The sequence below is a fragment of the Erithacus rubecula genome (genome assembly GCF_903797595.1).
Source record: "Erithacus rubecula genome assembly, chromosome: 13".
NCBI classification, from domain to species: domain Eukaryota; kingdom Metazoa; phylum Chordata; class Aves; order Passeriformes; family Muscicapidae; genus Erithacus; species Erithacus rubecula.
In genome coordinates this window covers 19,081,208-19,109,200 of record NC_136665.1, presented here as the reverse complement: position 1 = coordinate 19,109,200, position 27,993 = coordinate 19,081,208, and the positions used below count along the sequence as shown (strand labels likewise).

At 47.4% G+C, this 27,993-nt stretch overlaps 2 protein-coding genes across 4 annotated transcripts; one reads left to right on the top strand and one right to left on the bottom strand.

The window, feature by feature from the left end:
* Positions 1-202: 202 nt before the first annotated feature.
* SUMF1 (sulfatase modifying factor 1) lies at positions 203-20,590 on the top strand. Of its 3 annotated transcripts, none has more exons than XM_079317493.1 (9): positions 203-520; positions 1,787-1,960; positions 3,640-3,714; positions 11,444-11,526; positions 13,924-14,046; positions 14,501-14,615; positions 15,464-15,577; positions 15,983-16,109; positions 19,043-19,102. In XM_079317493.1, exons 1-8 carry the CDS (start codon positions 311-313, stop codon positions 16,082-16,084), a joined length of 996 nt encoding a protein of 331 aa, XP_079173619.1. In that variant the 5' UTR covers positions 203-310; the 3' UTR covers positions 16,085-16,109; positions 19,043-19,102. The 3 variants fall into 3 exon arrangements, with proteins under 3 accessions (XP_079173619.1, XP_079173618.1, XP_079173620.1); XM_079317492.1 differs by lacking the exon at positions 15,983-16,109 and adding an exon at positions 20,483-20,590 and having other exon boundaries at positions 211-520; XM_079317494.1 differs by lacking the exons at positions 203-520; positions 15,983-16,109 and adding exons at positions 536-576; positions 20,483-20,590.
* Positions 20,591-24,187: 3,597 nt separating this feature from the next.
* LOC306807283 (histone-lysine N-methyltransferase SETMAR) lies at positions 24,188-27,243 on the bottom strand. Its single transcript, XM_079316680.1, has 2 exons — positions 27,123-27,243; positions 24,188-25,404 (listed from the first exon to the last, which is right to left on the bottom strand). Exons 1-2 carry the CDS (start codon positions 27,198-27,200, stop codon positions 24,595-24,597), a joined length of 888 nt encoding a protein of 295 aa, XP_079172806.1. The 5' UTR covers positions 27,201-27,243; the 3' UTR covers positions 24,188-24,594.
* Between the last annotated feature and the right edge of the window lie 750 nt (positions 27,244-27,993).

Sequence of the window (27,993 nt, the reverse complement as noted above, 5' to 3'; positions counted from 1 at the left end):
GTATTGGAGATATTTATACGGATCGCTGAGTTCCCCTCGCAGCCTCCTCGGGAGTAAAGAGGCCCTGAAGAGTTTCTGCTCATAATGCGCACAGGGTGGGCAGGTAGCCGTGTGAATGGGGAGGGGACACGGGGACACGGGGAGGGGACACGGGGACAGGGAAGGGAAACAGGGAGGGGACGCGGGGACACGGAGGGGACGCGGGGACAGCCCCGGTCCCGCCCCTCACGGTCCCCTCAGGGCGCGGCGCGGCCCCTTTAAGACGCTCCCGGTCACGTGACCGCGCGCGGCACGTGGCCCCGCCGCCAACATGGCCGCGCCCACCCGGCTGTGCCGCTGCCTCTTCCCGCTGCTGCTGGCAATGGGAACAACGGGAACGGCAACGGCGGCGGCCGCCGGGACCCCCGGCAGCGGGAACTGCGGCTGCAGCGCCGGCAGGGCCGCCGGGGACGGGCGGGAGGAGGCGGCGCGGCGCTACTCGGCGGCGGCGAGCAGCGGGCGGAGCGGCGGGAGCGGGCCGGTGAGCGGCCGGGCCCTGGGGAAACTGTGGGGAAACTTCAATTAAATTACAGGCGGGTGGGAACCCCGGGAAACTGGGCTTGGGCTCGGGTGCTGCTTGTGCCTCGCGGAGGAACAGCAAAGATGAGGAATCCCTCTGTGCTGGGGAGAGCGGGAACGGAGCGAGGGAGCGGCATCAGCGGTGACTCCGGTACTGCCTTCACCGGCTGCACAGTGTGAATTAAATCACATCACTCACGGGTGTTTTGTGTGGCAAACATGAGTATTTACCGTGGGTCTGGAGGAGGAAAAAATCCTTTGTCTCTTTATGCAGCTGGCAGCTCCGCAGTAGGTAATGAAAGCTAATTACTGCTGGTTTAAGTTTTGCTCGCAAAATCACTGGTGATTCTCAGCTAAAAAACATCTTTACAAGCAGAGAAGTGAGAGAAGAATTGGCCTCTGCATCACCCACAAACAGGATTATTTATTTATTTTCACTATGTTTTTAGAGCTGGGGAGCCACCAGGAGTTAATTTAACAATTAACCAGGAGTTAATTTTGCAGATGGTTTTAGCCCAGTGAGTTCTGAGCCTGGCTTGGAAACCTCTTCAGGGAGTTGTTTCAGCTCCTGAGGGTTGAAGGGAGGTTAGAAGGGAGGAAGTGGTGCAACTTTGCACCACGTTGTCATTTCCTAAGTCCTAAAAAATGTAAGCAAGTTCATCCTGCAGCCCTTTTATGGAGTTCAGGTTCAGACTGTGTGTAAGAGCTCAGATTCTTCTCAGTGGAGAAAGTTAAGAGCCAGCTTCAGATGTGGGTAATGTGAAGGAGAAGATGTTTGTAGCATTTTTTATGGTCCTGTTCAAGTTACGTGAATTTCAGGTGTTGCTAGGAGAGATCTGCAGTGGAGAAGAAACTGCAATGGCATGAGTTAGGTGATGCCAAATACTCCCTCCAGCTGCCCTGAAGAACCAGGAGAGCTGCTGTAAATTCATTTACTGCTCCTTTGCTACCCTGGCAGTGGTGTAACTGCAGAAATAACAGCCAAGTGTAACACAGGAAACAGAACATGTTTCTCTTCCTGCAGCACAAGCATGACCCAGACTTCATGTAAAAAAGCTGCAAACTGGGCTTTGTTCCCAATTTCTGTTCTTTTAGCTGTTTCCCCAAATGGGCTGCTCAAAATGCTGTTTCCAAACCACCTGCAAAGGAGAGGTGCAGGAGGAGTAAAACCAGCTGGGGCTTCTCAGTCCTTCACTTTTCCTTTTTTTGGGTTGTGTTTGCTGTGCAGATGGTGCAGATTCCAGGAGGGGTGTTCACCATGGGCACCCAGGAGCCCCAAATCCAGCAGGATGGAGAGGGCCCTGCCAGGAGAGTGCACATTGACACCTTCTACATGGACCAGTATGAGGTCAGCAACCAGGACTTTGAGAGATTTGTGAATTCCACGGGTTACATCACTGAGGTAAGGCCCCAGGGCATCCAGCCTCAGAAAATCCCAGCTGAAAACCCAGACTTTTCTTTTTGTAGGACATCTCAATACTTGTTTGGCTCAAATATTTCTGTAAGTATTTCTGGAAGTAGTGGGAAGAAGGAATTACCTGGCCTTGCTGTCCTGGGCTGGAAGGGCACTCAGGTGTTTGTTGCTGAGTTTTATAATTGTCACAACTGTCACCTGAGCTCATGCCTGCCCTGCAGCCTGGGTGACACCAGCAGGTCTCTACTGGGCTTTTTTGGGGGGGTTTGCTTGGGGTTTTTTGACATTTGGGTCCTGGAGCTCTTTGTACCAGTACAACCAGGTGAGATTTTCCTTGTGTTAGAGGGACCTGGAGCAGGGGTTTGACCAACTGAGATGGCCAAGGACCCTGCAGCACAGCTCCTTGCTGGTGACAGAGAGCCCTGTGCCTCAGGGGGAGACAATAGCAACTGCCATGATAATTGTGTGCATGTTCCTGGGAACAATGGACTGAATATGTTGAGGTTCCTCCCAGAAAGGAGCCACCTGTGCCTGAGGCTCAGCTCCCTCCTGACAGGTGACTGTTCCTAAGCAACTCTGACAAAGCCCTGACAGCCCTTCAGGCAAATGAAAGCTGCAGGAATGAGCAGGTCTCAAAGGAGGCACTTTGCTCAATTCACTGGATGAACTGGTTCTTATTTGGATCCTTCTGGTTGGATGAAGAGCTTCTTTTTTCTATTCTTTCTGTTTCTTAGCTGGATAATTATGAAAAAAAAAAAAAAAAAAAAGGCAGTTTAACTATTTGGAGTGGAACAAAGCTTGCTTGTTACAAACAGGTGCCAGGATGAGTATGTGGTGGGGTTAAATGTGGAATCACAGAATATCCTCAGCTAGAAGGGACCACAAAGATCATCCAGTGCAACCCCTGGCTCTGCACAGACACCCCAACAATCCCACCCTGTCCCTGAGAGTGTTACCCAAATGTTCCTGCAGCTCTGGCAGCTAGAGCTGCATCAGTGGGCTCTGGTTCAGACTGCATGGCTCAGCTGGTGTAGCTGAGTGCTCCACTTACTCCTCCTCCCTCTTTTTTCTCTTGGCATAATGTACTGGCATTGATCAAAATTGTTTGTATCTTTTATTCTTTTGGATTTATATAATGTTAGATATAATGATTGAGTGAATTTTAACTCCTTATTGTTGTAGCAGCACTTAAAAACTTGGTGCTAGTGATGGTGGAGCAGTGACAAGGTTCAATCTTTTATTGTGATTCCTGAAGGAAAAATAAGAAGAATGTAATGTGCCCTTTGCTATTAGATTGATGACTGTAGCATTTGAAAGCAGTTGGGACAATCAGAACTGCATTTTTAATGAATAAAAGTAAAAACATGTGCAGAAGCTCAGTGAGCTGCCATCTGCCCAGGGGCTGCTGAACAAAAACAACATCCAGAGAAAAAATTCCCTTATTTTCTGTTCCAAAACAGCTTCCTTGCAAGAGAGCTCAAATTCACTATTAGAATTTGTCAAAGGTTGGACTTGATGGTCTTGCAGGTCTTTTCCTACCTTAATGATTCTCTGAATTTTCTCATCCTTGATAAAGCAAAGCTGGGAACGTTGAGTGTGGCTCTAAGAATAGCATTCCTTTGAATAATAATGAATGCTAATGGTTGAATCCTTTGTTCTTTCCCTAGGCAGAGAAGTTTGGTGACTCCTTTGTGTTTGAGGGGATGCTGAGTGAAGCAGTGAAGGCTGACATCCACCAAGCAGTGAGTAGCACAGCAGGGGGAACCTCCCTGAGCAACCCCTGGGCTCTGTTGGCACTCACAGCAGGGAAAACTGAACTCTGTGATGTCCCCAAAGCCAGGTGCAAAAATGGGGATTATGGAGAGGTGTTTGGCCTGGAATCATGGCTTGAAGTGGGGAGGATTTGCAGTCTATTCCCTGTTCTTTTAAAAAATTAAAAATTAAAACCATCTCTTCCTGACTAGCTAAAGTTGGTAACAACCCTTTGTTGTTTCTTTTTGCCCCCTACCTGGAAGTTCAGGCTGTGTCTGTAAGATTCCTTATATTGTGAATGGCTGGAGTTTATCATGTTTTCTCCTTCTCTATAGAAGATTCTGTGTTCATTTGCTGCTTTTCCAGCTCCCTCATCCCCCACAGTGATCCTGGGAGGGGCAGTTCTGATTACTCTGGAGCTGATCCACTTTTCCTGTTGGGTGAAAGTGGATATTGGTTTAAAAAGAAAGAAAGTTCTGTAGTAAATCTTCCCTACCCTCCCTCTCCTCTTTTTCTGTTGTGAATGTGTTGCTGAGACTTCCTCAGGCTTCATTTGGATTTTTGTTTTCAAGGGGGAGCCTGGGAGGTTTCAGGAAGTCCTGTGTGAGTGTGTGCTGTGAGGGACTGGCAGAGAATGTGGGATTTGGGTTCCTCCTGCCAGGGAAGGAAGATTACAAGTGCAGTTTGTAATCTTTTAATTCAGGACTAACATTTGTGCACTGTGAGAGATAAGGCTAAATTGCAGTTCCCACCACCAGCATAACTGATGCTAAATCCATCTCTGGATTTGTTTTGCCTTCATAAAAATAATAAAAAATACAAATAAAAAAATGAATGGCTCATCCCATCTTCCCAACAGTCAGTATTGGAGAAATCCCTTTTTCTGTGAGGCAGAAATCCCTAAATCAGGTTCTCTGTTTGAAAACAAACAAACAAACCCCAAGAATGTTGCTGTAAGCTCAGCCTTGGCAACTTTGTAAACACAGAGTGTTGGGAGCCACTTTCCTGAGTGTGTCAGCCAAATTTCCAAGTGTTGGCTGCAGTGCTCACAGGACAAGTGTTGTGCCAGAGGCCTGGAATGGAGCCCAATTGGTCTTTTTTGGCTGCTGCTTCATGAAGGTTTTCTGGGGTGTTAAAAGTTACCTTCTTCAATCATAACTATCAGATGAAAAGCAGAAATAAGGTATAAATATTAATGTGTTACTGGCATTGAAAATCCCTCCAACCAACCAATGGGAGAAAGGATTGTGGTTTTCCTTTGCCTCAGTGGCCCAGGAGTGTTTTGGCAAGGTTTTCTCCAGGTGTAGCACAGGGCTGTGAAATGCAAATGTGAATATAGCAGAAGACACACAGGAATGTAAATTTTTTAAGCAGTATTTCCCATGCAGTGAAATAACTGGGGAAAGGTGCAAGTGGAGGTACCAAACTAAATAATTTATAACAGAAATGAGCTGTGTGTGTCTGTTGGGAATTTTGCTGTTTGGCCACTTCTCCAGTTTTTAAAGCAGATTTCTCAGAGCCTCAGTTGGGGCTGGTGGCAGCTGCTGCAGGAGTGACCCAGCTGAGCACGTAGGGTGATTGTTGGAGCTCTGGGTGTGCCTTTCCTGGAGGTGAGGTGGGCTCCCAGATAGCCAGGAATGTGGGCTGGCCTCAGCCTCTGGAAGGGAAGCAGTAAAAAGGGGTGTAGCAGCCAGTGATGGAATTGTTGCAGATTTCTGGGAGCTCAAGTTTTAGTTTTGGTCTCCAAGTTTGTGGTGGTCACGTGGCACAGAGGGGGATTTAGTGCTGTGCTGATGAGGGTTACTGATGGAACTGGGGAGGGTTTCTTCAAATGGAAAAGGATTTTATAGTGTGAGGGGGGAAGGTCCTTTGAGGCTGAAATGCTTTGTGTGGGCTTAACAAGTTTTGAGAGCTTCACATCTTAAATTCTTCACATGCAGCCTCGAGAGGAGAAGGCTCTGAGGAGACCTTGGAGCCCCTTCCAGAGCCTAAAGGGGCTCCAGAAGAGATGGAGGAGAACTTGGGACAAGGACCTGGAGAGACAGGACAAGGGGAATGGCTTCCCACTGCCAGGGCTAGATGGGATTTTGGGCAGGAACTGTTCCCTGGGAGGGTGGGCAGTCCTGGCAGTGTCCCAGGCCAGACTGGAGCACCTGGGACAGTGGGAGGTGTCCCTGCCATGGCACTTGGTGGGATTTAAGGTCCCTTCCAACCCCAAACCATTCTGTAATTCCATTTTATTCTGAGGGAATTTGAGAGCTCTTTCCAGACCCTGCAGGAGTTTTCCTTGCTTCCAGGTACCATGGAAAAGGGAGAACAAGAGTGCAGCCTCAGTCTCTGCTCACTGGAGAGTGGTGGGACATTGTTATTCTTGGCTTGTGGAAGGCAGAAAAATTAATTTTTGCTTCAAGGCCAGATAAATCCTGCACTGAAGAGTCTGAGAGCATACAAATGTGAGTGCTCTCTGTCTGTAAGGTATGGAATTTTGGGTCTGGAATGCAATGGAACTGGCTCACTGGCAGCTCAAGCAAACACGAAGTTCTGGCCAATCCAGAACTATGGGATGCTACTTTCACCCCTGTTTGTATGGAGATCTCTGCAGTGGCCTGGAGCTGTGCAATTTGCCTGTTTCAGAGTTACCCCAAATTGAGACATTCTGCATTTCAGCTGAACATCTCCAGCTGCTGCTGAGGGAGCCCTGGCTGCAGGTGGGACAGCAGTGCCAGCGTGGGCTGGGTGAGCTGTTCCCTGCAAGGAGCTGCAGGATGGAGCTGCTGAAGTGTTCATCTGTGTTTCTCTGCTCTACTCCCACTGCTGGGATAAAGAAGGATGTGCAGGAATTCTCCCTGGGAATTGCCAGGAATATCAGCCAGTGTTTGTCAGAACTGCAGTGTTAAAGCAGGGCTTGGTTTGTGCCTCAGGCTGGGGATAAATCCCTGCACATCTCATTTCCTTACAGCTCATGTGCACTTGGTTTTGTGGAAAAAAATGCCCAGTTGGAGTGCAGATTTAGATGTTGGCTGGAAATTAGACTTCATGAGGTGTCTGCCTTCACCAGGAGTATCAGTTCCTCAAAAGAAGCTTCTTCTGATTCCAAAACTTGCACTTAATGAATCTGAGGGGATTTTAGCATCACATGTTTGTGGTTATTTTTCTTGGAGGATTGACAGGGCTCTGAAGTTTTACACTGTCTGAACTGAAGTTCAATGTCCTTTCCTTATTCAGAGAAAAGGTCCTTTCATAAAATGTTTGTTTCCAATCAAGTCTGAAATATTTTTTGTAGGGCAGTTTCAAGCTGCTGTGAAATACTGGATTTTAAGGCAGATAATATCAATATTCAATATTAAACAAACCCCCTTGTTGCTTCTGTTTCTGAGCTCATGAGAGAGGCCATTAATGTTAGAAATTAAGAGTGAGAACAGATTCCTCTGTAATTAGAGCTTTGGGGGAGCTGGGACTTTTAATTGATAGAATAAATAGCATGGGAATTGCAGGAGCTGGCAAAATCAGGTATTCACAGAATCCCAGGCTGGCTGTGCCTGGGGAGGACCTCTGGAGATGCAGCCCCTGGTGCAGGTGTGAGTTACCTGCTGGACAAATATTCTGCTAACTGTGAGTTTGGCTCTGTGTGTGACAGGATTTATCCTGTCTCACTCCTTGTCCATAATTACAGCAGGTTTCTTCTCTGCAGGGACAATGAAGTGGATCCATTGCACAGTAATTATTTTTATTTCTTAAACTTCTCACCCTACTAAAAATGTTCCATTTTCCATTTGCCTCTTTCTTCAGTAGTTCATCCATCAGTGCTCAAGGTTTAGGATCTGGCTTAGAGGAGGAAAAACTGTCAGAGATTTATGTGTATCTGCTTTACTTGGATAAAATAAAACCTCATCCAAAAATTATGTTCTTTACTGAGTAACAAATAGTTTCTCATGTCCTACCAATGCTAGCAAATCCTTTTGCATATTAAAGATGTTCAGAACTTAACCATGTGATTCAAATAACCTATTAAGTCAGCTTCTGAACTGGAGTGTTTTTCTAAGAACCCACCACTTAATAAATTATTCTTAAAGTGGTTTCCTGACTTGGGCTACTTTTCACTCAAAATCTCTTTTCACACAGTTAATTCTGAAGTTTTTACTCTGCAGTCACTTTTGGTTTTTTCCAGCTGTTTATCCTGACCTGGTGTAAGGCTGTGCTGCATTAAAATAGCAATAGAATAACACAAAGAAAAATGATATTTGGTGCCCTGTGTCTGGACAGCAGCATGAATTTGTCATCATCTTGTGGGCCTGACTTAAGGTTCAAATGTACAGCTTTGTTATTTCAGGGGACTTGCTGCTTGATGGAAATGTGGAGTCTGAGCCAACATGAGCTACTCTGTTGAGTTTATTTTTGGTAATTTTTTCGAATGCATAAACCTGATTTGAATTTGAGATTTTCTCCTCGAGTGGGGGTTGTTTTTCTCAAATGTGGCCTGTTTCATGTTAGTGCAAGACTAATAAATGTTTTTATGGCTATGGGCTGGGTGGCTTTGGGGTGGTTTTTACAGGTATTACTGCAGTACCAGCTCAGGATAATGCTGACAATAAAACTCACTTGGTGATGTTCCTCACTCTCATTTTTTATCCTCTACATAGATTTAGGAAGGAATTTTCCTCAAGGTAATTGTGAAGTAATTTAAAAACCTTGACATCATGAGGTAATGGAGCAATTAAAGTTAGGCTGTCCCAGCCTACTTGGAAAGGAAAATGGAATACTTAGGAGGAGTTTTCTGCAGGCTGTTAGTGGGAGTTCAGCTCTGCAAATCGCTCTGCCCAGCGCAGAGCTCGTGGATCAGAATTAATTGTTCCAGCTCTTCCCAGTGTTACCACACTGGGCTCTCTTTCCACACTGCTCTGAGTCTGTAAGAAGCAGAACAGTGAGTCCTTAAGGTTTAATCCTGGAGGGGAGAGCTGGATAATCCCTGTTTCCAGCTGGATCTGACCAAAACAAACCTTTGTGCCTCTGCTTGGCCCTGTGCAGGAGGGTGTGAGGATTGCAGGGCAGCTGTGGGTACCCTGGGACAGGTGACATTCTGCCACAATTAACCAAAGCAAGGGGACTGTCCTGTGGTTCAAGAGCTGTTCAGGAGCATTGCTGCTCTTGTGGCAGCAGGAATCTGTTGCAGGGCACAGAAGATGTTTTGGAGGGAAGCAGAACGTGAAGTGTTATGAAAGTAACTAAGCTCATTATTGGCAAGGGAGGACTTGGCTGTATTAACTGTGATGCTGTAATATCTGTCTAATTAGCTCTTCTGCTAATTAAATTTAGAGCAATTAAAAGCTTTAAAGACTTGTGAGAAGTTCTGGGAGAGAAGTGGAGATTTCAGGTAGGAGATTTCTGGAAGGAGCAGCTCAGGCTGTGTTCAGCAGAGGCAGGGCTGCCTTAGGTGAGTCTCCAGGTAATTCTTGCAGGCTCTCTGTGCTCTCTGCCTGGATCTGGGGCTGCTCTGGAGCTCTGGGTGCTCTGCAGAGCCTGGCAGCCATTTGGAGCTCAGCTCAGCAGAGCCACAACCAGGAGCTGTGCACACACAGTGCTCTCCTGTGGAGAGACATTTTTCTTGGGTTAAAATAAACCAGCCTGATTGAAAGCATCTGCTTTTTCTTTTGCATCACAAAAATGTTTTCCAAAATTAAAGTAGTGTAAAGTGTAAATCTTTGAGTCTCCTGCAGAGATGTTTTTATCTAAAACCCAGCAGTTTAATTTACAAAAATATGTTGTGCTTAGAAACTGTCGAAATCTTTCTTGTAATCTTTCAGATTTTAGCTTTAGCAAATGCTTCTGCTGCTCTTTTATTTTCCTTAAATAGCTGTAAAACGCTAATTTTGGATTTCTGTCCTATTTTCAGTATAGTTTAAAGGTCAAACCTCAATAAGGGCAAGGAATTGGTTAAATCAGACTAGTTTTAAACCTCTTGACTGTTGTATCAGTCTAGCAGCTCTGTCACTCTGAAGCTTCAGTGCTGTGAGAGTTGAGCAGAATATCTGCAGGAAAGTCTCATTTTGGGGTTCAAATGCTCAGTGACAGAGCTGTAATTCCCCATGAGAGATCAGATATTTTATATATCTTATGCTTTTTGCCAAGTGGCTCTGCTTGGGGTGAGAGTGTCCTTTGTTAGACACTGAGCCAGAACTGGGGTTGGCATTGTTTGATGTGCTGGGGAGCTCAGAGAGGGTCTGTAAAAACTGGCATTGCTGAGTCAGAGAGGGTCTGCAAAAACTGGAATTGCTGAGTCAGAGAGGGTCTGTAAAAACTGGGATTGCCTGGGGGGGTCAGAGAGGGTCTGTAAAAACTGGGATTGCCTGGGGGGGTCAGAGAGGGTCTGTAAAAACTGGGATTGCCTGGGGGGGTCAGAGAGGGTCTGTAAAAACTGGGATTGCCTGGGGGGGTCAGAGAGGGTCTGTAAAAACTGGGATTGCCTGGGGGGGTCAGAGAGGGTCTATAAAAACTGGAATTGCTGAGTCAGAGAGGGTCTGTAAAAACTGGCAGTGCCTGGGGGGGTCAGAGAGGGTCTGTAAAAACTGTCAGTGCCTGGGGGTCCCACGGAGAGCACAGAATGTCTGGGTCACAGCAGTCTGTGTTTGGGCACTTCTGCTGATTTTTCTTGCTGAAATATCCAGGTGAGTGTGACATAGATAATCTTTTTCCCCACACACCTGTAATTCCATGTTCTGGTGAAGGATGCAGCTTCCCCCTGGAAGCTGCTGTTAAAATTGTTTGAGCAGATTGATTCTGGGTCTCCTCAATAGCAGCTTGCAGTGATTTTTTTGAACTTGACTCTGAAGGTTTGCTGAGTTAAAGGGTAACACACTTGGCACCTTTCCTGCCTCTGTGAATAACACTTGACAAAGTCAGCCTAGCACTAACCAGCCTCTGGCTTGTTTACCTCCTAAAGCATTCCAGACTTATTTCCTTCCATTTTTGTTCTTTATAGACATTATCTCTGTAATAGGAGTATTTTGGCAGTTACTGCAATAAACCCAGTGTTGATGGGTGGCATAAATGTTCCTTTTTTTTTTTGCCTCAGTGAAGGCCCCATTATTAAAATAAGTATTTCTAAGTGAGTATGAATCAGAACAGAACAATTAAGCATGACCTCCTCTGCTCTGAAGTAAACCTTATAGAAGAAATCCTTAAAGAATGTCTTCCAAGAAAAACTTCTTGGCCCTGAAGCACCAAATTTGGGATTTCTGCTTTGAGAGAACTACTCAATATCTGCATTGCTACAGAGGATTTTGGCTGTGTGATGTTTCCCAGCAAACCAGCTGGGGAAGGAAAAAAAAAAAAAAAAAGGTTTCATGCTTCACTTCCCTTGTGTGGTTCTTCTGTCTCCACCTTCTGGAAGCTGAGAGCAAATAATTTAAAATCAGCTTAGTGGGTTAATGACCTGGAAAACAAATGTGCTGCAAGAAGTGAGTTTGACCTGCAGCTAAAGGGCATCACAGGGGTTGTTCCAGTGATCTCAAAACACTGAGTCCAGGCAGCAAATAACTAGGGGGGAAATGCTCTTTAGGCCACAATTGCAGTTCTTTTTTCCTCTTTGCAGATTGTCTCAGACTGAGGTGGGATTGATACAGGCACAGGCTGGTTTGGGTTGGAAGGGATCTGGTGGTTTTTCAGAAAATCCTTTAGCTGGGAATTTAAGTGTCCTTCCCTGCTGCTCTTGTCCCTTTTCAGGTGGCAGCTGCTCCCTGGTGGCTGCCTGTGAAAGGAGCCAGCTGGAGGCACCCTGAGGGCCCTGACTCCAGCATCTCCAGCAGGTGAGCCATGCCCACCCCTTCATCCTAAAGCACTGTCCCTGTGCCTCCAGCAGCACTGGGCTGCAGAAAAGGGCTTTGGTTTGCTTCTTTACTCACCTGTTTGCTGCTGCTTCTGGGACTGGTTCCCACCTTGCTGCATGCAGCATTCCATGGCCATGGGGGATGATGTGGGGCACAAAGTCTGTCAGGACCATGCTGATGCTCAGTGCTTGCTGCTCACCTTTCTGGACCATGCTGATGCTCAGTGCTTGCTGTTCACCTTTCTGGACCATGCTGATGATCAGTGCTTGCTGTTCACCTTTCTGGACCATGCTGATGCTCAGTGCTTGCTGCTCACATTTCTGGACCATGCTGATGCTCAGTGCTTGCTGCTCACCTTTCTGGACCATGCTGATGCTCAGTGCTTGCTGTTCACCTTTCTGGACCATGCTGATGCTCAGTGCTTGCTGCTCACATTTCTGGACCATGCTGATGCTCAGTGCTTGCTGCTCACATTTCTGGACCATGCTGATGCTCAGTGCTTGCTGCTCACCTTTCTGGACCATGCTGATGCTCAGTGCTTGCTGCTCACCTTTCTGGACCATGCTGATGCTCAGTGCTTGCTGCTCACATTTCTGGACCATGCTGATGCTCAGTGCTTGCTGTTGACATTTCTGGACCATGCTGATGCTCAGTGCTTGCTGCTCACATTTCTGGACCATGCTGATGCTCAGTGCTTGCTGCTCACATCTGTGCACATCTTCCAAGGGTCAGGAATTCCAGTGCACACCTGGGTTTGGAGAGGAACAGTAAATCCTCACTGTGTGCACACTCCAGGAGTCTGGCTGGGGTGAACTCTTCCATGTGGGATTTGGAAGCCTCTTTCTCTGGCAACAGAAGATTGAAGAGTTTTGTGATTTTTTTTTTCTCTTATTCTGACTGTGAAAAATCAGTTGTGACTATGTAGAACTTCTAAATGCTTTGGAAAACTCTGCTTTTTCTTACAGTTAGTGCCACACTTTGCCTGCACTAACCCTGAAACTTGTTGATGTTTGTCTTCATGGAATTGCTTTCCATTCTGAAGTGGGATGAATTTTAGGCTTAGAAAATTAAATTACTGACTTCATTTGAGACCTCTTGCATTGCAACTGCTCCTTCTCTAGGCAGGTGTCAGGGAAATTGGCACTTCAACAACTAGTGAAAGTTTCTAACAGCATTTTGAAATCAAATCAGACTCTCTAGCCTAGATCTAGTAGGTTTTTGAGTCCTCTAAGGACAGGACTTTGTTAGTTCACCATCATCTGATGGCTGAAGCACTCAGTAACGAGTTGTCTGCTCTCCAAGGGCAAGGAAAGAATTATCTGAGGCAAAAATAGAGATAATAGCTGGAGGCATTGTTAGGGGGAGCCAGGAATTGAGGTCAGAGGCAGCAGACAGGAGCTGGAAACCTGCCATGGGATTCTGGGCTTGTGCAAGGGTGGTGCAGACCTGGCCTGGCACATGGAGGTGCCCATGGATTAACAGGGATACCTTGGATTCTTAAATGGGGCAGCAAAGAGAAGTTTATAGGAAGCTCTTCTCTCTCCTGGACCCTCAGCTCTAGAGGCATCTTGGTCTATTGGAGGCTTGGATGGGGAGGGTCCTTCTGCAAGAATGCCTGGGCATTTTTTCTGTATTTTTCTGGAGAAAGTGACAAAGATTTTAATGCCAGTTCTGAAACCAAACCCCATTAAAGATGGGAGCTCTTATGTAAACTGGACTGCTTGTAGCACCCAAGGAAAATCAGTTCCCAGCTAAATTTCTGCAGTTCAGTTGTAAAAGCTGATATTGGTAAGACTCTTCCTCATGTCACTTCTTCAAAACTCTACAGCTGACAGCAAGGACAGAACCCAGAGCAGGAGAAGAGCTGCAGGGGGTTGAAGAACAATCACCATTCAATTCCAACATGCATTTTCCTGCTGGGAATCCTGGCTGAGATGGCCCTTACCAGGCTGGTTTGCCAGTGGAGATGCTGCAGATTTTCAGTGCTCTCCTTTGGGTCTGCAAGCCCCAGGCTCCCACAGAGGGCAGGGTGGGGACAGGTCTGTGCTGCACATGAGAAAGCACAAACCACAAATACCTTTAACTGAACCACAAATACCTTTAACTGAACCACAAATACCTTTAACTGAACCACAAATACCTTTAAGTCTAGAGCTGGATGTAGGAACATGAGACCAACAGAAGTTAAATTATTTTCTCTTCTTTGTCTCTGTCTGATGGCTGCATTTCCCTTCCAGCATTTTGCTGCCTTTCCTGTAAAAGTCACCTGCTGCCTGGTCCAGCTGTAACTCAGTCCTGTGTGGGTGTCACGTTGTGCTGTGCTGTGTGAGTCTGCCTGGTGCCCTGAGGAGCTTGTCCTGTTGATTTTGTCCCCAGGATGGACCATCCAGTCCTTCATGTGTCCTGGAATGATGCCCTGGCCTTCTGCAGGTGGGCAGGGAAGCGCTTGCCCACCGAGGCTGAGTGGGAGTACAGCTGCCGAGGGGGCCTGGAGAACAGGTAACAGGGACCTGGCCCAAAATGGGCCTGGCCAGGGCTGCCCCTGGCCTTTGGAACAGCAGCAGGGCTTGGCAGGGGTTTCTTACCTGGAGAAGCTCCAGGGAGAGCTCAGAGCCCTTGCAGAGCTGGACTGGGAATGAGGGATGGAGGGACAGGACACAGGGAATGGCTTTAAACTTAAGGAGAGGAGGTTTAGATTGAGTGAGTATTAGGAGGAAGGTATTTATTGCAAGGGTGGGCAGCCCTGGCACAGGCTGCCCCTGGATCTCTGGCAGTGTCCCAGGCCAGCTGGACAGGGCTTGGAGCACCTGGGACAGTGAAGTGTCCCTGCCATGGCAGGGCTGGCACTGGGTGGGATGTAAGGTCCCTCTCAACCCAAACCAGTCTGGGATTCTGTATAAAACTGACTTTTAATTCCAAGTGTTTGACAGTTGCTCTGTTTGTCTTCTCCCAGGCTTTTCCCATGGGGCAACAAATTGCAGCCCAAAGGGCAGCACTATGCCAATATCTGGCAGGGAGAGTTCCCCACCAATAACACAGCAGAGGATGGGTACAAGGGGACTGCACCTGTAAGTGTGTCTCAAAGACAATCCAGCATGTGGAAATGATCTTAATCTTAATGATCTTAATGATCTTTAATCCTAAAATTAAGGTCTGTCTTCAGGAGGATGAGCCATGGCTGTTTTCCATCCCCGTGTTCTTTCATTTTAGATTTTAAGTTACATTAAATTTCACTGCAGGCTTGAGTATTATCAAGGGACTCTTTTGCAAGCTAATTGAAAAGTAAAGATTACTTTCATTTTAACTTCTAGTTCCTCTCAAACTGACCTCTTTTCCCCTTTCTCAGTCAGTTTGTAGTCAGAAGCTGAAATACTTTCTGCCTGCACTTCTGGCCTTGCAGTTTTGGCAACTCAAAAATCACACAATAGTTTAAAAGAAATTAAACTTCCCTTCTTGGGAAAGGTTGAGCCTGTCTAGTATAACAACCAGAGTGGAATTTGAAAAGCAATCAAGAATGTGAATGAATTATTTAATGGTAGTTAAGTAAGTCCAAAAGTTTGATCAGAAGAGGAGCCTGCACAGGCAGGAGTTGGCAGCCACCCTGGCTTTTCCTTGGTGGAAGGGAATCTGGGAGCTGTGAGTGGGTCAGTCACTGGTGCCAGGTGTGTCTGCAGTGCCTCTCTGAGGAGGGTCAGCCCCTAAAACAAGTGAGGGGATGCTGTGTGACACTGGAAAAGGACACAGAGGTGATGACAGCTTTCCTGTGTGGTTTAAATGCAGGATGTGGGAGTGTTCCAGCTCTGCACTGCTGATCTGGTGTCTGCTTTTGGGGCTCCCCCAAGTGCACCTTCAGCCTGGTGTGAGGACCCAAAGCCTGTTTTGTGTGGTGACAGAGCTGTGTTCCTGTCCTGTGCAGGTCTCTGCCTTTCCCCCCAATGGTTTTGGCCTCTACAACATGGTGGGGAATGCCTGGGAGTGGACATCTGACTGGTGGGCTGTGCACCACTCCCCCCAGGACCTTCACAACCCTGTAAGTGTTTGCTTGGTTCTCATGGAGTTCAGAATCCCCTCTGTGAGTAGGATTGCTGCTTGGAAACTTCCTGTTCTGTGCTGGGGCCCTGGGAGCATCACAGACAGCTCATCCCCCTGCAATTACAGTGCTCTGCTGCAATTTTTGTGTTGTTGGGTAAGTTATCACTGCATACTTCCAGACTGGCCTCATATTACAGAAATTAAGAATTTATGGAATGACTTGTATTTAAAAAGGAAGGTTTTTAGTTCATTTATATTGTTACAAGCTGTATTTATCTCCCCCCTACCATGAATTATTTTTCTGGCTTCTGGTAGCTCGTTTTAAACTGAACAAGTGGTAAAAGTGAGATTTAGAGAAGTCACCAGGCTCTGAGAGGTGAATTTTTGTTTTCCTTTGTGGCAGGTCCTGCAGGGTGAGATTGTGTGGGGTCACTGGTGCTCTGTCTCAGCAGATTCCAGTTCCAGTGTTAGATCTGCTCCTCTCCCAGCTATCCAGGATGAATAAATCCTATGATTTATGAATATGACAAGTAAGGCTACATAGAGTTTGTCACTCAAAACCCCACCAAACACAGTGGTTTTTATTTGCTTACCACTTAAAAGCACTTGCAGGCTGATTTTTACTCCTGGTAATTATTTGTGAAGGCAAGACAATCAATTATGAAACCCCCCAACAATCTGTGTCAGAATTCCATCCATTCCTTGTAACCAATCCCCAGCATAGCCCAGATCTCTCCAGTGCTAGAAAGCTGCTTTGAAGATTTTGGGTGTTAAACTAAATATGTTAAAAATCTTTTCCTGAGCTCTGACCCTCTGGAAGAATTCAGAGTCTTCTCAGCCCAGAGAACACATCCTATATTTAGGTTATACTGCCTTGTGCTCTGCAGAGACTGAAGAGCTGGGCTCTGATAGATCTGGTGCTAATCAGTTCTAGTGTCTCAGAAGATGACTGCAGCCTGGCTATTTTGGGACACCTTTTCACACGAGGAGATTCAGTTTCCTTACCCATTTAATCAGAAAAAGCCTTTGGAATTCACTTTGAAGTGCTTTGCCTCAGACACTGAATTCTGACAATCAGTTTGCATCTGAAAAGCCTGTAAAAGCCTCATTGTTAACACCTAGTTTTTAAACACTTTCTGGAGTGTCTGAGTTTAAAACTTCAGGAAACTCTTGGAGTTTAACAGAGCAGAATTCACAGGACAGTTGTTCCCCACCATCACCTCAGTCCAGCAGGGAAGTGCTGCAGCTTTGGCATCAACACCAAAGTGTCTCAGAGAATTGCACTGAAGGTGCCTCAGTGAGGTCACAGGATCCCAGAATGGTTTGGGGTTGGGAGGGACCTTAAATCCCACCCAGAGCCATGGCAGGGACACTTCACTGTCCCAGGGTCCAAACCCAGTGTCCAGCCTGGCCTGGGCACTGCCAGGGATCAGGGGCACCCTGTGCCAGGGCTGCCCACCCTGCCAGGGAACAATTCCTCCCTAAAAATGTAACTGATCCTTTAGCAGAGAGAGGCAAGTGTGTGTGAGAGATCAATCAAACCACAGTCCCTTCAGGGGTTATTTTATTGTGACTTCTGGCTCTCATTTTTTTTTGTGTGAGCTGCAGTTCTCTGTTTGAAGACTGATTTCACTCAAAACAGAGTTATCATGTGACTGTGCACTGAAAATCACCATGCACCATCAAAAAGCATTTGTTTGATGTAATGAGAGAAATACAATTTTATTTTCATTAGCAAAAAAGCTTCTGCACTTTTTCAGTAACTTTTAAAAGAACAATCCTACTTCTGTAAGCTTTGGTAATGGAATGCACAAGCACTTATGTAATCAGAGTGGAATATGGATGTTGTAGTGCTCTAGTAGAGAATAACCCTGCTAATTTGCAGTAAACTCTGGGGTTTAAATCTAGGATCAAAGTCTGGCCCTTTGCAGCAGGCAGCCAGTGTCCTTCCCCTGCAGTACCAGCTGGAGCACTTCTCCAGAGCAGGCCATAAACCAGTGGTGGTTGATAGAACAGAGATCTGCTTGTTTTAATCTAATGTGACCTTAATTGCTGGGCTGTGATTAGCTGGAAGCACAGCCAAAGCAGTTTCCTCCATCTCTAAGTGAGATATGTGCACAAGCAAATGTTAACACTGCAGATGCTGATGATGTCTATTGCTGTTCTGAATTCCTGACATCTTTGCCAGTTGTTTTATGATAAACTCTTTACCTTCATGATTTTAAGTAAGAGAATGATGTTTTGTAATAGAATAGATTAATGGAGGACACTAGAGCAGATTTCTGCAGGTGGTGGAGTGCTTCAGGGCTGTGATCCTCCTGCAGAGGCTGTGGGGATCAATTTAAGTTGTTTTTTTTTTGTTACCAGATAACCTTTGATGCTGAATTTTTGCCTGGTGGAAGAGAGCAGTAGTTAATAAAAAGATTCACTTATGAGCTTTGGGTTCATACTCTGCTCAGTACAGGTCAGCCCTTTGAAATTGCTGCCACATGATAGTTTAGAGCTTTCTAACCCTAACCAGAAATGTTCCTCTTCATTTATAAAAGTGTCTGTGGAACCAGTAGCACAGATTGCTGCTCAGCACTGCAGCATTTAGGGGAAATCCTGCTCCACAGCCCCATTGTTCTGCTTTGTCTGGTTCCTGTGGAACTTTTTTTAGGTCAGTTTTCTCCTGGCTTCCCCTAAAATGAGCTTCCCAGGCTGGGTGATGGCTGTGCTGGTTAGAGTTCCTCTCAGAGCAGGGACTGTGCATCCACTGCAGGTGTTGTGAGGACAATTTCCAGATGTTTGAGGGGGAGCAGGGCTGTGCTGTGGAGGAGCACCCAGGCTTGGAATGAGCAGATGCTGCCTCAGGGTGTGGCTTTCCTTGAGTATTTGTGTGCCATTAAATGCAGTGAAAGGCCAAATTCTATTTCACACGTGTCAATTTTGCCAATAAACATGAAGATGCTGCAATTTGTGTGGTGAACTTTGACACAAAGCAGTCAAACTCAGGAGGTGCAGGCAGGAGCTTCTGGAGTACCAACATCAACTCTCAAGGTTTTCTGACAGCCCCTGGGATTTATGCTCAGTTCCAAATGCTCCTCTGGGGTAGATTCTTCTAGAACATCACCCCAGTAATGCAGACCTGGGTGGGACACAAGTGTACCCCTCGAGACAGGGTGGGAGAGGGGGGTCCATGCCAGGTGTGACCAGGCTGGTCACTGGGGAAAGCTGGAGCTCATTTCCTGCCTGCTACAATCCTCTTTAGGAACCTGCCTGTTAGCAGTGGGCAGCAAAAGTGTTTATATTCATTTAATCATGTTCAACATTTGCAGCAGTGAGGAGAGAGCACAGTTACTGTCACCTGTAGAGAATTATTTCAAGCTGTCTGGTTCAGACACCACTGACATTTGTGCCTGCAATATTTATTTATGTAATTAGCAGTTATTCCCTGAATACTGACCAGTGTCCTCCCTCCCAGACAGGGCCAGCCTCAGGCACAGACAGAGTGAAGAAGGGTGGATCCTACATGTGCCATAAGGTAATGTGCTGCTTTCCTCTTCCCTCTGAGAACACTTGATCCTCTGACAATTTCCTGGCAGCCTGGATGCTTGTGAAGGGGTTTAATGGGATTTATGAAGAGCAACATCTGATATTCCTAAGGATCTCTTTTTGCTTAGCTTGGAATTAAAACAAGTAAGTTTTTTTAATCAGTATGGGTTTTAGATGCAGAACTTAAAATTGATGTAGGTTTCTAATGCTGTTTTCATGACAGAGCTTGAGTGATACTTGTCAGAGTAGAAAGTGATGTGACTTTGATTTTTAAATTTTAGAAAGGATCTGGATGGAGTAACCTGGTCTAGTGAAAGGTATTCCTGCCCAGGGCAGGGGGTTGGGACTGGGTAAGCTCTAAGGGCCCTTCAATCCCAAATCCTTTTAAAATTCCATGGTTCAGTGATGTCAGGTGTTTGCAGAGCTGGCTGAGAGATGAAGTGTTTCAGCTGAGTTGGTGACATACCTGAAAATCCTTCAGAACAGCCAGGATGTCACCACAGAATGATGGCTGTTCATGACACACAACTGTGTTTTAAACTCTGCTCATGCAGTGCTTAAAACCCCTCACTGTACATCTCCTGTTTCATTAAAGCTGTCCTGCTCTTCTTCCCTTGCAAAGCCTGTGGCTGGCAAATCACTCTCATAATTAGATTAAATTTTCTACAGTGAGATCCCATTTTCTTCACTGATTTCCTTCTTAGGTGAAATCAATGTCAGATGTTAATTAGCAGTTTTGATTAAATTAACACTGGAATAGGCTCTTCAGTGATGAATAACATGACCCATTTTGAAGGTTTGTGAAGATTCTAGTCTGCCCTAGTCTGTTTTTGTAGGTGATAAAACTAGGCTGTGGATCCAGACAGAAACCACTGAGTGCTGTTAGTACCAGGGCTCTTTATTAGGTGCCTGACATCTGCTCAGACTGATCTTTGTGTGCTGGTGCTCTTCTCCCTCTCAGAGCTGACAGGGGCTGAAGTTGCACCTTTTTACATCCCATCCCAAAAGTCTGGCATCTCATTCAGGGAAATGTTTCTGGTACCTGTCCCTTGCAGTGGGGCATTAGCACATGGATACACAGCTCAGCCTCTGAGGGGAAGCTGAATGGTCATTTTGGCTTTTTCCCAGTGCAGGAGAGATCATTGACTGACACTTTATCAGCCACTTTGCCCTCCAGTGCAGTGTTTGTGTCAGCTGCTGTCTGTAGGATTCCCTCATTTCTAACACAGGATTTCCCTCCGTGTCGCCTCACCGATCTGTCCCACAGCAGTGGCTGTATTTGCTGCATTAATCTAACTAATGAATCTGTTCATCTAACAAGCTGTTGCCTGAGGAGTGCTGAGCAGTCCCTTTCTGTGTTGCTGTGCAGTCCTACTGCTACAGGTACCGCTGTGCAGCCCGGAGCCAGAACACCCCCGACAGCTCAGCCTCCAACCTGGGCTTCCGCTGCGCCGGCCCGGGGCCAGGCTGACAGGGCTCTGCCCCAGGAGGGGCTGCAGCCCACCCAGGCAGGAGAATGGCAGCAGGGCCCCTCGCTGGAGACACACAGTGGGGAAACCTTGCTTGGAGTTCCTGCTGAGGGAAGGGAAAGCAGCACGACTCAACAGCGCTTGGAGAACCTTGGCGTCATGAGCGAGCTCGTCTGGATTGAAATCCTGAGCAGAGCTGCAGCAAAACTCAGCAGAAACATGCCAACCATGTTGTTAAAGATTACTTCATCCCAGAATTATGGATTCCAACCCTTGACTGATCACCACCTTGTCAACTACAACAGCTCCTCTTTAGACAAGATCTTTATTGTAATCAATTTTATTTAAGTAGAGCTTCTACACTCAAATGCAATAAGAAAAGACTTTATAAACTTCTAGACAGCTTTAAAAGAAATCCTAGGCAGTTATTAAATTCTAGGCAGCTTTGAGAGAGAATGAAGGAGTCAAGAATGAGAGCTGGGAGATGACAGCTCTCCCAGAGGCAGCTCACACAGCCCTTGGTTACATTCCACAAATCATGTCCAGAAATGGGCTTCTTCTGGGGCTGCTCTTCAGAAAGTGCCTTCTGCAGCTGAGGGTGATGATCCTCAAGGGAATGATGATTAGAAATCATGTACATATTTGAATAAAGTATTAAGCATTTGTTTATGCCAAAGACTTTTATTGATGGAAAACCACAATTTCCTTTGAATTTCTTGGATGTGGTGTAGACTTATTTTAAAGACTTGGAAAATGCAGTACTGGCCTTATTAGAAACTGAAGCTAATGAATGATTCTACTTGAATAAAAATCATGGAAGTGATGGTAGATGGAACTGTGAGCCCTAAGACCTAACAGGGTAAATTTCTAAGCTGTTTTGTTGAAAATAAAATTCCCCACTGAAAAGGAGAGGAATTTTAGCAAGTGAGAAGGGAAATGGGAGTAATTGAAAGCAACCTCATTTTGGGATCTGAATATAACAGTGGATTAACAAGAGCTTTGGCACTGATGCTGGTCCTTGCCAGCAGTGTCTTTGCTGTAGAACATGAAACATGAACATTGGGTTTGAGTACAATGCAAATCCATCACCTGCCAGCTCCTTCTGCACTGCTTTCAGTGTTGAAAATGTTGAAAAGATGGCACAGGAGAATGCCTGCAGAGTCCTTCACCAAACACCAGCCTCCAGTGGGGTCCAGGTAAGCCCAGCAAGCAGAAAAATCTATTGCAGGACACAGCATGACATGGCACAGTATTGAGATATTGATAATTAATCCTGCACTCAGAGAAGAGAGGAGGAGGGAGGATGAGAGGAGGCTCAGAGCCTTTTGAGCTCTTTGACTGGATTCATTGTGGAAGAACACACTGAGCTTAAGGGGCAGACTGGGGCTCTGAAGCTGAAAGGAGCCTGAAGAGAAATTCAGCAGATACAACAAAGGGATACAACTATTTCTTTTCCATTTCCTTGACAGGGATTTTTTTTTTTTTAGTAGGATTTTGGTCCACTCCCCCAGGCAGCTGCAGTGCCAAGGCATGGTGGAGTATAGTGCACAAGCTGTATGGAACAAGGCTATCAACAACTGTCAGGATGGTTTAGAACTCAATTAGCAATGATTTTGTTTTTGCAGGGCTGTTTTGAGCAGTCCAGCACTGTTCCTGTTGTGTGCTGGGAAGTTTGCTCTCAGCAGATAACTGGGATTGGGTCACTCCCAGGAGCTGCAGCCCTGGCGTGGGCTGAGGGGTCAGATTGCAGGGACTGAGGGCTCAGCTGTGCTCCTGCTGTAAGCTCTGATCAAGGACCAGATACTGCTCAAGGTGGCTGGATTTTTTTTCATCTTGCACTTCCTTAACTACTCCAAATCATGCCAAGTGCATATTCATAACAGGAAGGTAACAATCCGTGCTGTCATCCTGAAAATGAAGAGTGCAGATGCTGTAACACTAATCTTGAAACTTCTCAGCAGGGAAAGAGGAAGTGGATTGGATCATCTGCTGCCAGCCCTGTGGTCTGAAAGTGGCTGGCATGATGCCTTTTCAGTGAGAAAACCTGATAAAACCCTCCTCTACAAAGAGACCTTGCAGTCCAGGCTGTGCTCTGGAATCCTGTGGATTTCAAGGTGTGGGATCCTCTGCTGTAGCAGCAAGAACCCTCATTGAGGAGTAAAGTTCATGTCCACTCAGCCTGCAAACTACTTGTGACAAGCAGCTGAAATCCTTTGGGGTTTCTGTGCCAGAAATGATGTTTAATGATTAATCCTAAGAGAAATCACGTGGTAAAGTTTATCTAAACATAAACCCACAGCTTTGTGTAAACCCCAACAGCAGCAGGAAGGCACTTAAATGGGAGAGGTTAACACTGCATCTTATCAAGGAAGCAAAGGTAAACACCAAATAGGATTTTGTTTAGTAAATAGCAAAATGTCCTTTATCCCAGGTTAGTATCAGGTTAATCAGAGTGGTTGGGTTGGAAGGGACCTTAAAGCTCATCTTTCCAACCCCCCTACTCAGACCAGGGGACCTTCAATTTGTTCAGAGCTGCATCCTTGAATTATTCTGATCATATTTCAATAGGAAAGTACATCTCCCAGTGAATATTGAAATACTGATGATCATTACTGCTCTTAGCAGACAGCATTACAGAGAGCTCCCAGTTCTTAGCTGCTTGCCTGGATTCCTTGTGAAAGAGCACACTGAGCTGGGAGTGACAGCTCAGTCCTTCAGTGGCACCAATCTTTCAGGTCCAAATCAAAGCTGTCTGTAATTTAAAAATCAAGTTACTGATTGCCTGCAGAACAGCTGATCCCCATGAGATGTACTCCCTTGTCTGTGTTCTGTCAAAGGGTATGGAAACAGGTAAAGATCAAACTGTCCAGAGCAAATAACAGGCTTTGTGCTGCTGATGGCACAGTGTGACATGAATAAAAAGCTGCACTGCAGTTTATCCATCTTAAACACCAAAACCAGCCCATGTGAAGCTGCCTGAATTTGATCTCTGCAGAAAGGAAGGGAAGGAAGGTGCAGTTGCAGAATGTGCCCATCTGGCAGTGCATCCCTGGTGGAAGGAGGAGCTCAGAAAAGCCCTGCACAACTCCTACAGCTGGACAGGATGATGCAAAGATGGAATGAGCTTCTCCCTGTGCTGGGAAAGGCCAGGTCTTGCTTAAGGCTGCCTGGTCCTGGAGTAGTGAAAACATGGATCAGTTAGCAGCTGTTCCCTTGTGCATCTGTTCAGCACAAAAACACAAATCTGTTGTTCAGATGCACTTCAGTATTTCTACTTTCAGCTGTCAGCATCATCCTGTTCATGCTGCAGGGGCTGGATTTGCTTCCTAAGTATGTAGTGACAGTGCTGGGGAGTAACAGATGTGCTGCTTGCTGTGACTGCAGAGATCTGATGGGAGCTGCCTCGAGGCTGAGGTGATGAAAAAAGATGAGATGTGCTCCTCAGAGACTGCTGTCCTGCACAGCTTCCACACAGCTAAAAGGGAGTGAAACAGCCAGCCAGTCATGCAACTAAAGGAACACACAAAGTACTAAAGCTACTCTTTCCTTTTACATCAGTAATTAGTAGTTACTATGGTATGTGGAAGAAAAAAGAATACACCACGTAATTTAAACAAATAATTTAATGGCTTTAAAGAAAACTAATATCCTTCTTGCAAGTGTCATTTCTTGATGTCTTGTGCCACTGTCAGTGACTTTTCTTGCTATTATCCCATGTCCTATCCACATACAAGTGTCAAAGGTACAACTTCTTTCTGCAAGGTACAAACTGAGAGGTTTAACATACACCAAGCTGTCAGAGGAAAACCAGACAAAAACACCAGGCCTGGCTCAGTGACTGATTTTGAAACATCTCAAAGCTCCAATAACCCCTTGTACTGTCCACCTTGAAAAGGGTTTTGCACAGAGTTAATTCTCAAAACCATGTCTCTTTGCTGTTCCTCAAACCCACGTGTGCTTCCTTGCTGGAACATACAGAGTTTGATTTAACTGCTAGAGAAAATAGTATATTTTAGGTGTGTTTAAGGTTGAAAGACTGTGGAGAACTCGCTGGTGTGGAGAAGAGGGAGCTGTCCCAAGGTAAGAAGGCAGCACACGTGCGGGAACCACAGTAACAAGGTTTTCTCGAGCTGTTCTCTTCCTCCAGAGGTTTGTGTTCTCTGCCAGCTCCTGGTACATGATGGGATCCTCCAGAGTAATCATATGAAAGTTCCTCTCCAGCAGAAATATCAGTGGCTGCAAAAAGCGCCAGCTTGGGCACCATGGAGTCAACTCTGACGGGCACCATGAAGAGGTTGGGCTCGCAGGAGTGGTTCAGGAACCTGCCCACGTTCCCGACGCGCGTGGGATCCACGAAGGTCTCCATCAGCCGCCCGTCGTGCAGGTGCTCCCTCACTGCTATGATGTAGTTCGGCTCCTGCGCACTCTGGGCCCGGATCCTCCTCTGAGCCTCAGCAAAGCCCAGCACCTCCCCAGCGTACTCGCAGACGAAGGCGCCCCTGGGGACGGGCTCCAGCGCCCGCACTCCCCAGCCCTTCCTGGGCGTGCGGAACACCTGCAGCCGCCGCCGCAGCCCGCGCTGCACCAGCCGGTTCTGGCAGCGCGGCCCGCAGCGGCACAGGCTGTTACACTCGAACACCGGGCTGCAGAGCGGCTGCTGCTGGCGCTCGGGCAGCCGCAGGCACGGCCCGCTGTAGCTGTGCCCGCGGGGCAGGCAGGGACACTCGGGCGGCTGGCAGGAGCGGCGGCAGGGACAGCCCGGGAAGGTCACGGCGTTGGGCTCCAGCTCCCCGTCCGCGCCCGCCACGCTCTCGGGGCTGTACTGCAGGGAGAGCGGCGGTCAGAGCCGGCACCGGCACCGGCACCGGCACCGGCACCGGCACCGCCCGCCGCCGGTACACACACCGCCAACTCCCGGCCCGGCTGAACTGCTTACAACAACGCCAGTCGGCTATTTCACACAGATCAAAAACCAACTGCTACTATTGGGACTGAGCTTCTCAAAACAGCCCCCTGCCCACAAAAAACGCAGAAAAAAATCAGGTCATTAGTCTTGTAGACTAGTAGAAGAACTAGTCTAGTCTTGTGTCTGAATCTCTCAAAACAACCCCCTGGCCACAAAAAATGCAGAAAAAAATCAGCTCATTAGTCTTGTAGACTAGTAGAAGAACTAGTTTAGTCTTGTGTCTGAACTTCTCAAAACAGCCCCCTGGCCACAAAAAATGCAGAAAAAAATCAGCTCATTAGTCTTGTAGACTAGTAGAAGAACTAGTTAGTCTTGTGTCTGAATTTCTCCAAACAGCCCCCTGCCCACAAAAAAAACGCAGAAAAAAATCAGCTAATTAGTCTTGTAGACTAGTAGAAGAACTAGTCTAGTCTTGTGTCTGAATTTGTCAAAACAGCTCCCTGGCCACAAAAAATGCAGAAAAAAATCAGCTCATTAGTCTTGTAGACTAGTAGAAGAACTAGTCTAGTCTTGTGTCTGAATCTGTCAAAACAACTCCCTGCCCACAAAAAATGCTTAGTAGAAAAAAAAAACCAGCTCATTTAATCTACTCTACTATGCACTATTTTAATTTCTAGTGATACCAAAGATATTTATGGATGTATTTATTTGCACAACTATCAAGATATTCTTAAAATAATTCTCCACACACTTCAAAATGTTCAATAAGTTACTTCTAAGGTTAATCTATAGCTCTTTTAAGCCACAGGACTTGAAAAACACAATTATGTTAAAAATGAAGATGTTTTAATTTATCTTTTCAGCTTGTTGCATTCACGCTTCCTTCCTAATTCCGGTAGAAAACCAGACTGCCAAAATTACACTGATGCCCCCAGCAGGTGAATGGCTATAGAACCACGGAATGTTGCAAAACAAAACCTGATAGAAACTGCTACATTTGGAAATCAAGATTAGAGGACAGCCGCGGGTATATTTTCACTGCTGTCTCAGCATTCAGCTTAATTTAGAAGCCTGGAGGATGTGCTATCCCTAAACACTGCATTTCACAGCAGCTTGTACCTGGCAAGTTCTGGGTGCTGTGAAAGATGACGGTGCATTCGCAAGTTTCTTTTTTTAATGAGCACCATCTTTCCAGTCAAAGTTGAATGTTCTTCAACCACCACAACCTTTCCAATTTTAATAAAACACGAGCACACCACGCAATTCAGGGAGATTTGGGTCTACAGTGATCACACCTTCAGGCCTATTAGAAACTGCTCCAACCTGGTTTGTAAAGACTCTCTAATACCACTGAAGCAAATTCCTACGCATCCTGGAGTGACAGGACAAGTAGGAACAGATACAACCCAAAAGACAGCAGATTTAGATTCGATATTAGAAATTAGATATTAGCTAAATCCTCCCCCGTTGAGGACGGGGAGGCCCCGGCACAGGCTGGCCGGAGAAGCTGTGGCGGTGTGCGAGGCCTGTTGGAGGGACCCGCAGGGGAAGGTGGAAGGTGTCCCTGCACAGAGAGGTGTCCCTGCAGAGGGATTTGTCCCTGCAGAGGGATTTGGATATCCCCGCCCCGGTACCTGGAACACCGGCGGGGCCTCCCCGGGCGGCCATAGCGCCACGGGCACGGGCTCGCTGCCGCCGCTCAGATCCGCCATGCTCGCGCCCCGCCCCGCCCCGCCCCGAGGCGCTCATTGGCTGCGCGCGGCCGCGCCGCTCGCTGATTGGGCGGGGCGGTAACTGACAGCGCCGCTAGGGGGCGGCACCGCGCTGCGCCAGCCCTCCCTCAGCGGGGCGGGCACTGCGAGAGAGCCGCGCCCCGGCCCGGGCCCGGTGCGGCCACACCTCGGGCCGGTCCCGGTCCGGTCACACCTCGGGCCATTCCCGCCCCGGGCTCGGTGCGGCCACACCTCGGGCCACTCCCGTCCCGGCCCGGTCCCGGTGCGGTCACACCTCGGGCCATTCCCACCCCGGGCTCGGTGCGGCCACACCTCGGGCCATTCCCACCCCGGCCCGGTGCGGCCACACCTCGGGCCATTCCCGTCCCGGCCCGGGCCCGGTGCGGCCACACCTCGGGCCATTCCCACCCCGGCCCGGTTCAGTCACACCTCGGGCCATTCCCGTCCCGGCCCGGGCGCGGTGCGGCCACACCTCGGGCCATTCCCGCCCCGCGCCCGGTGCGGCCACACCTCGGGCCATTCCCGCCCCGGCCCGGTCCCGGTGCGGCCACACCTCGGGCCATTCCCGCCCCGGCCCGGTCCCGGTGCGGTCACACCTCGGGCCATTCCCACCCCGGGCCCGGTGCGGTCACACCTCGGGCCATTCCCACCCCGGGCCCGGTGCGGTCACACCTCGGGCCATTCCCGTCCCGGCCCGGGCCCGGTGCGGTCACACCTCGCTCCAAATCGCGCGGCCGCGTGAAGCGCTCGCATCAATAATCACCGTTAATCG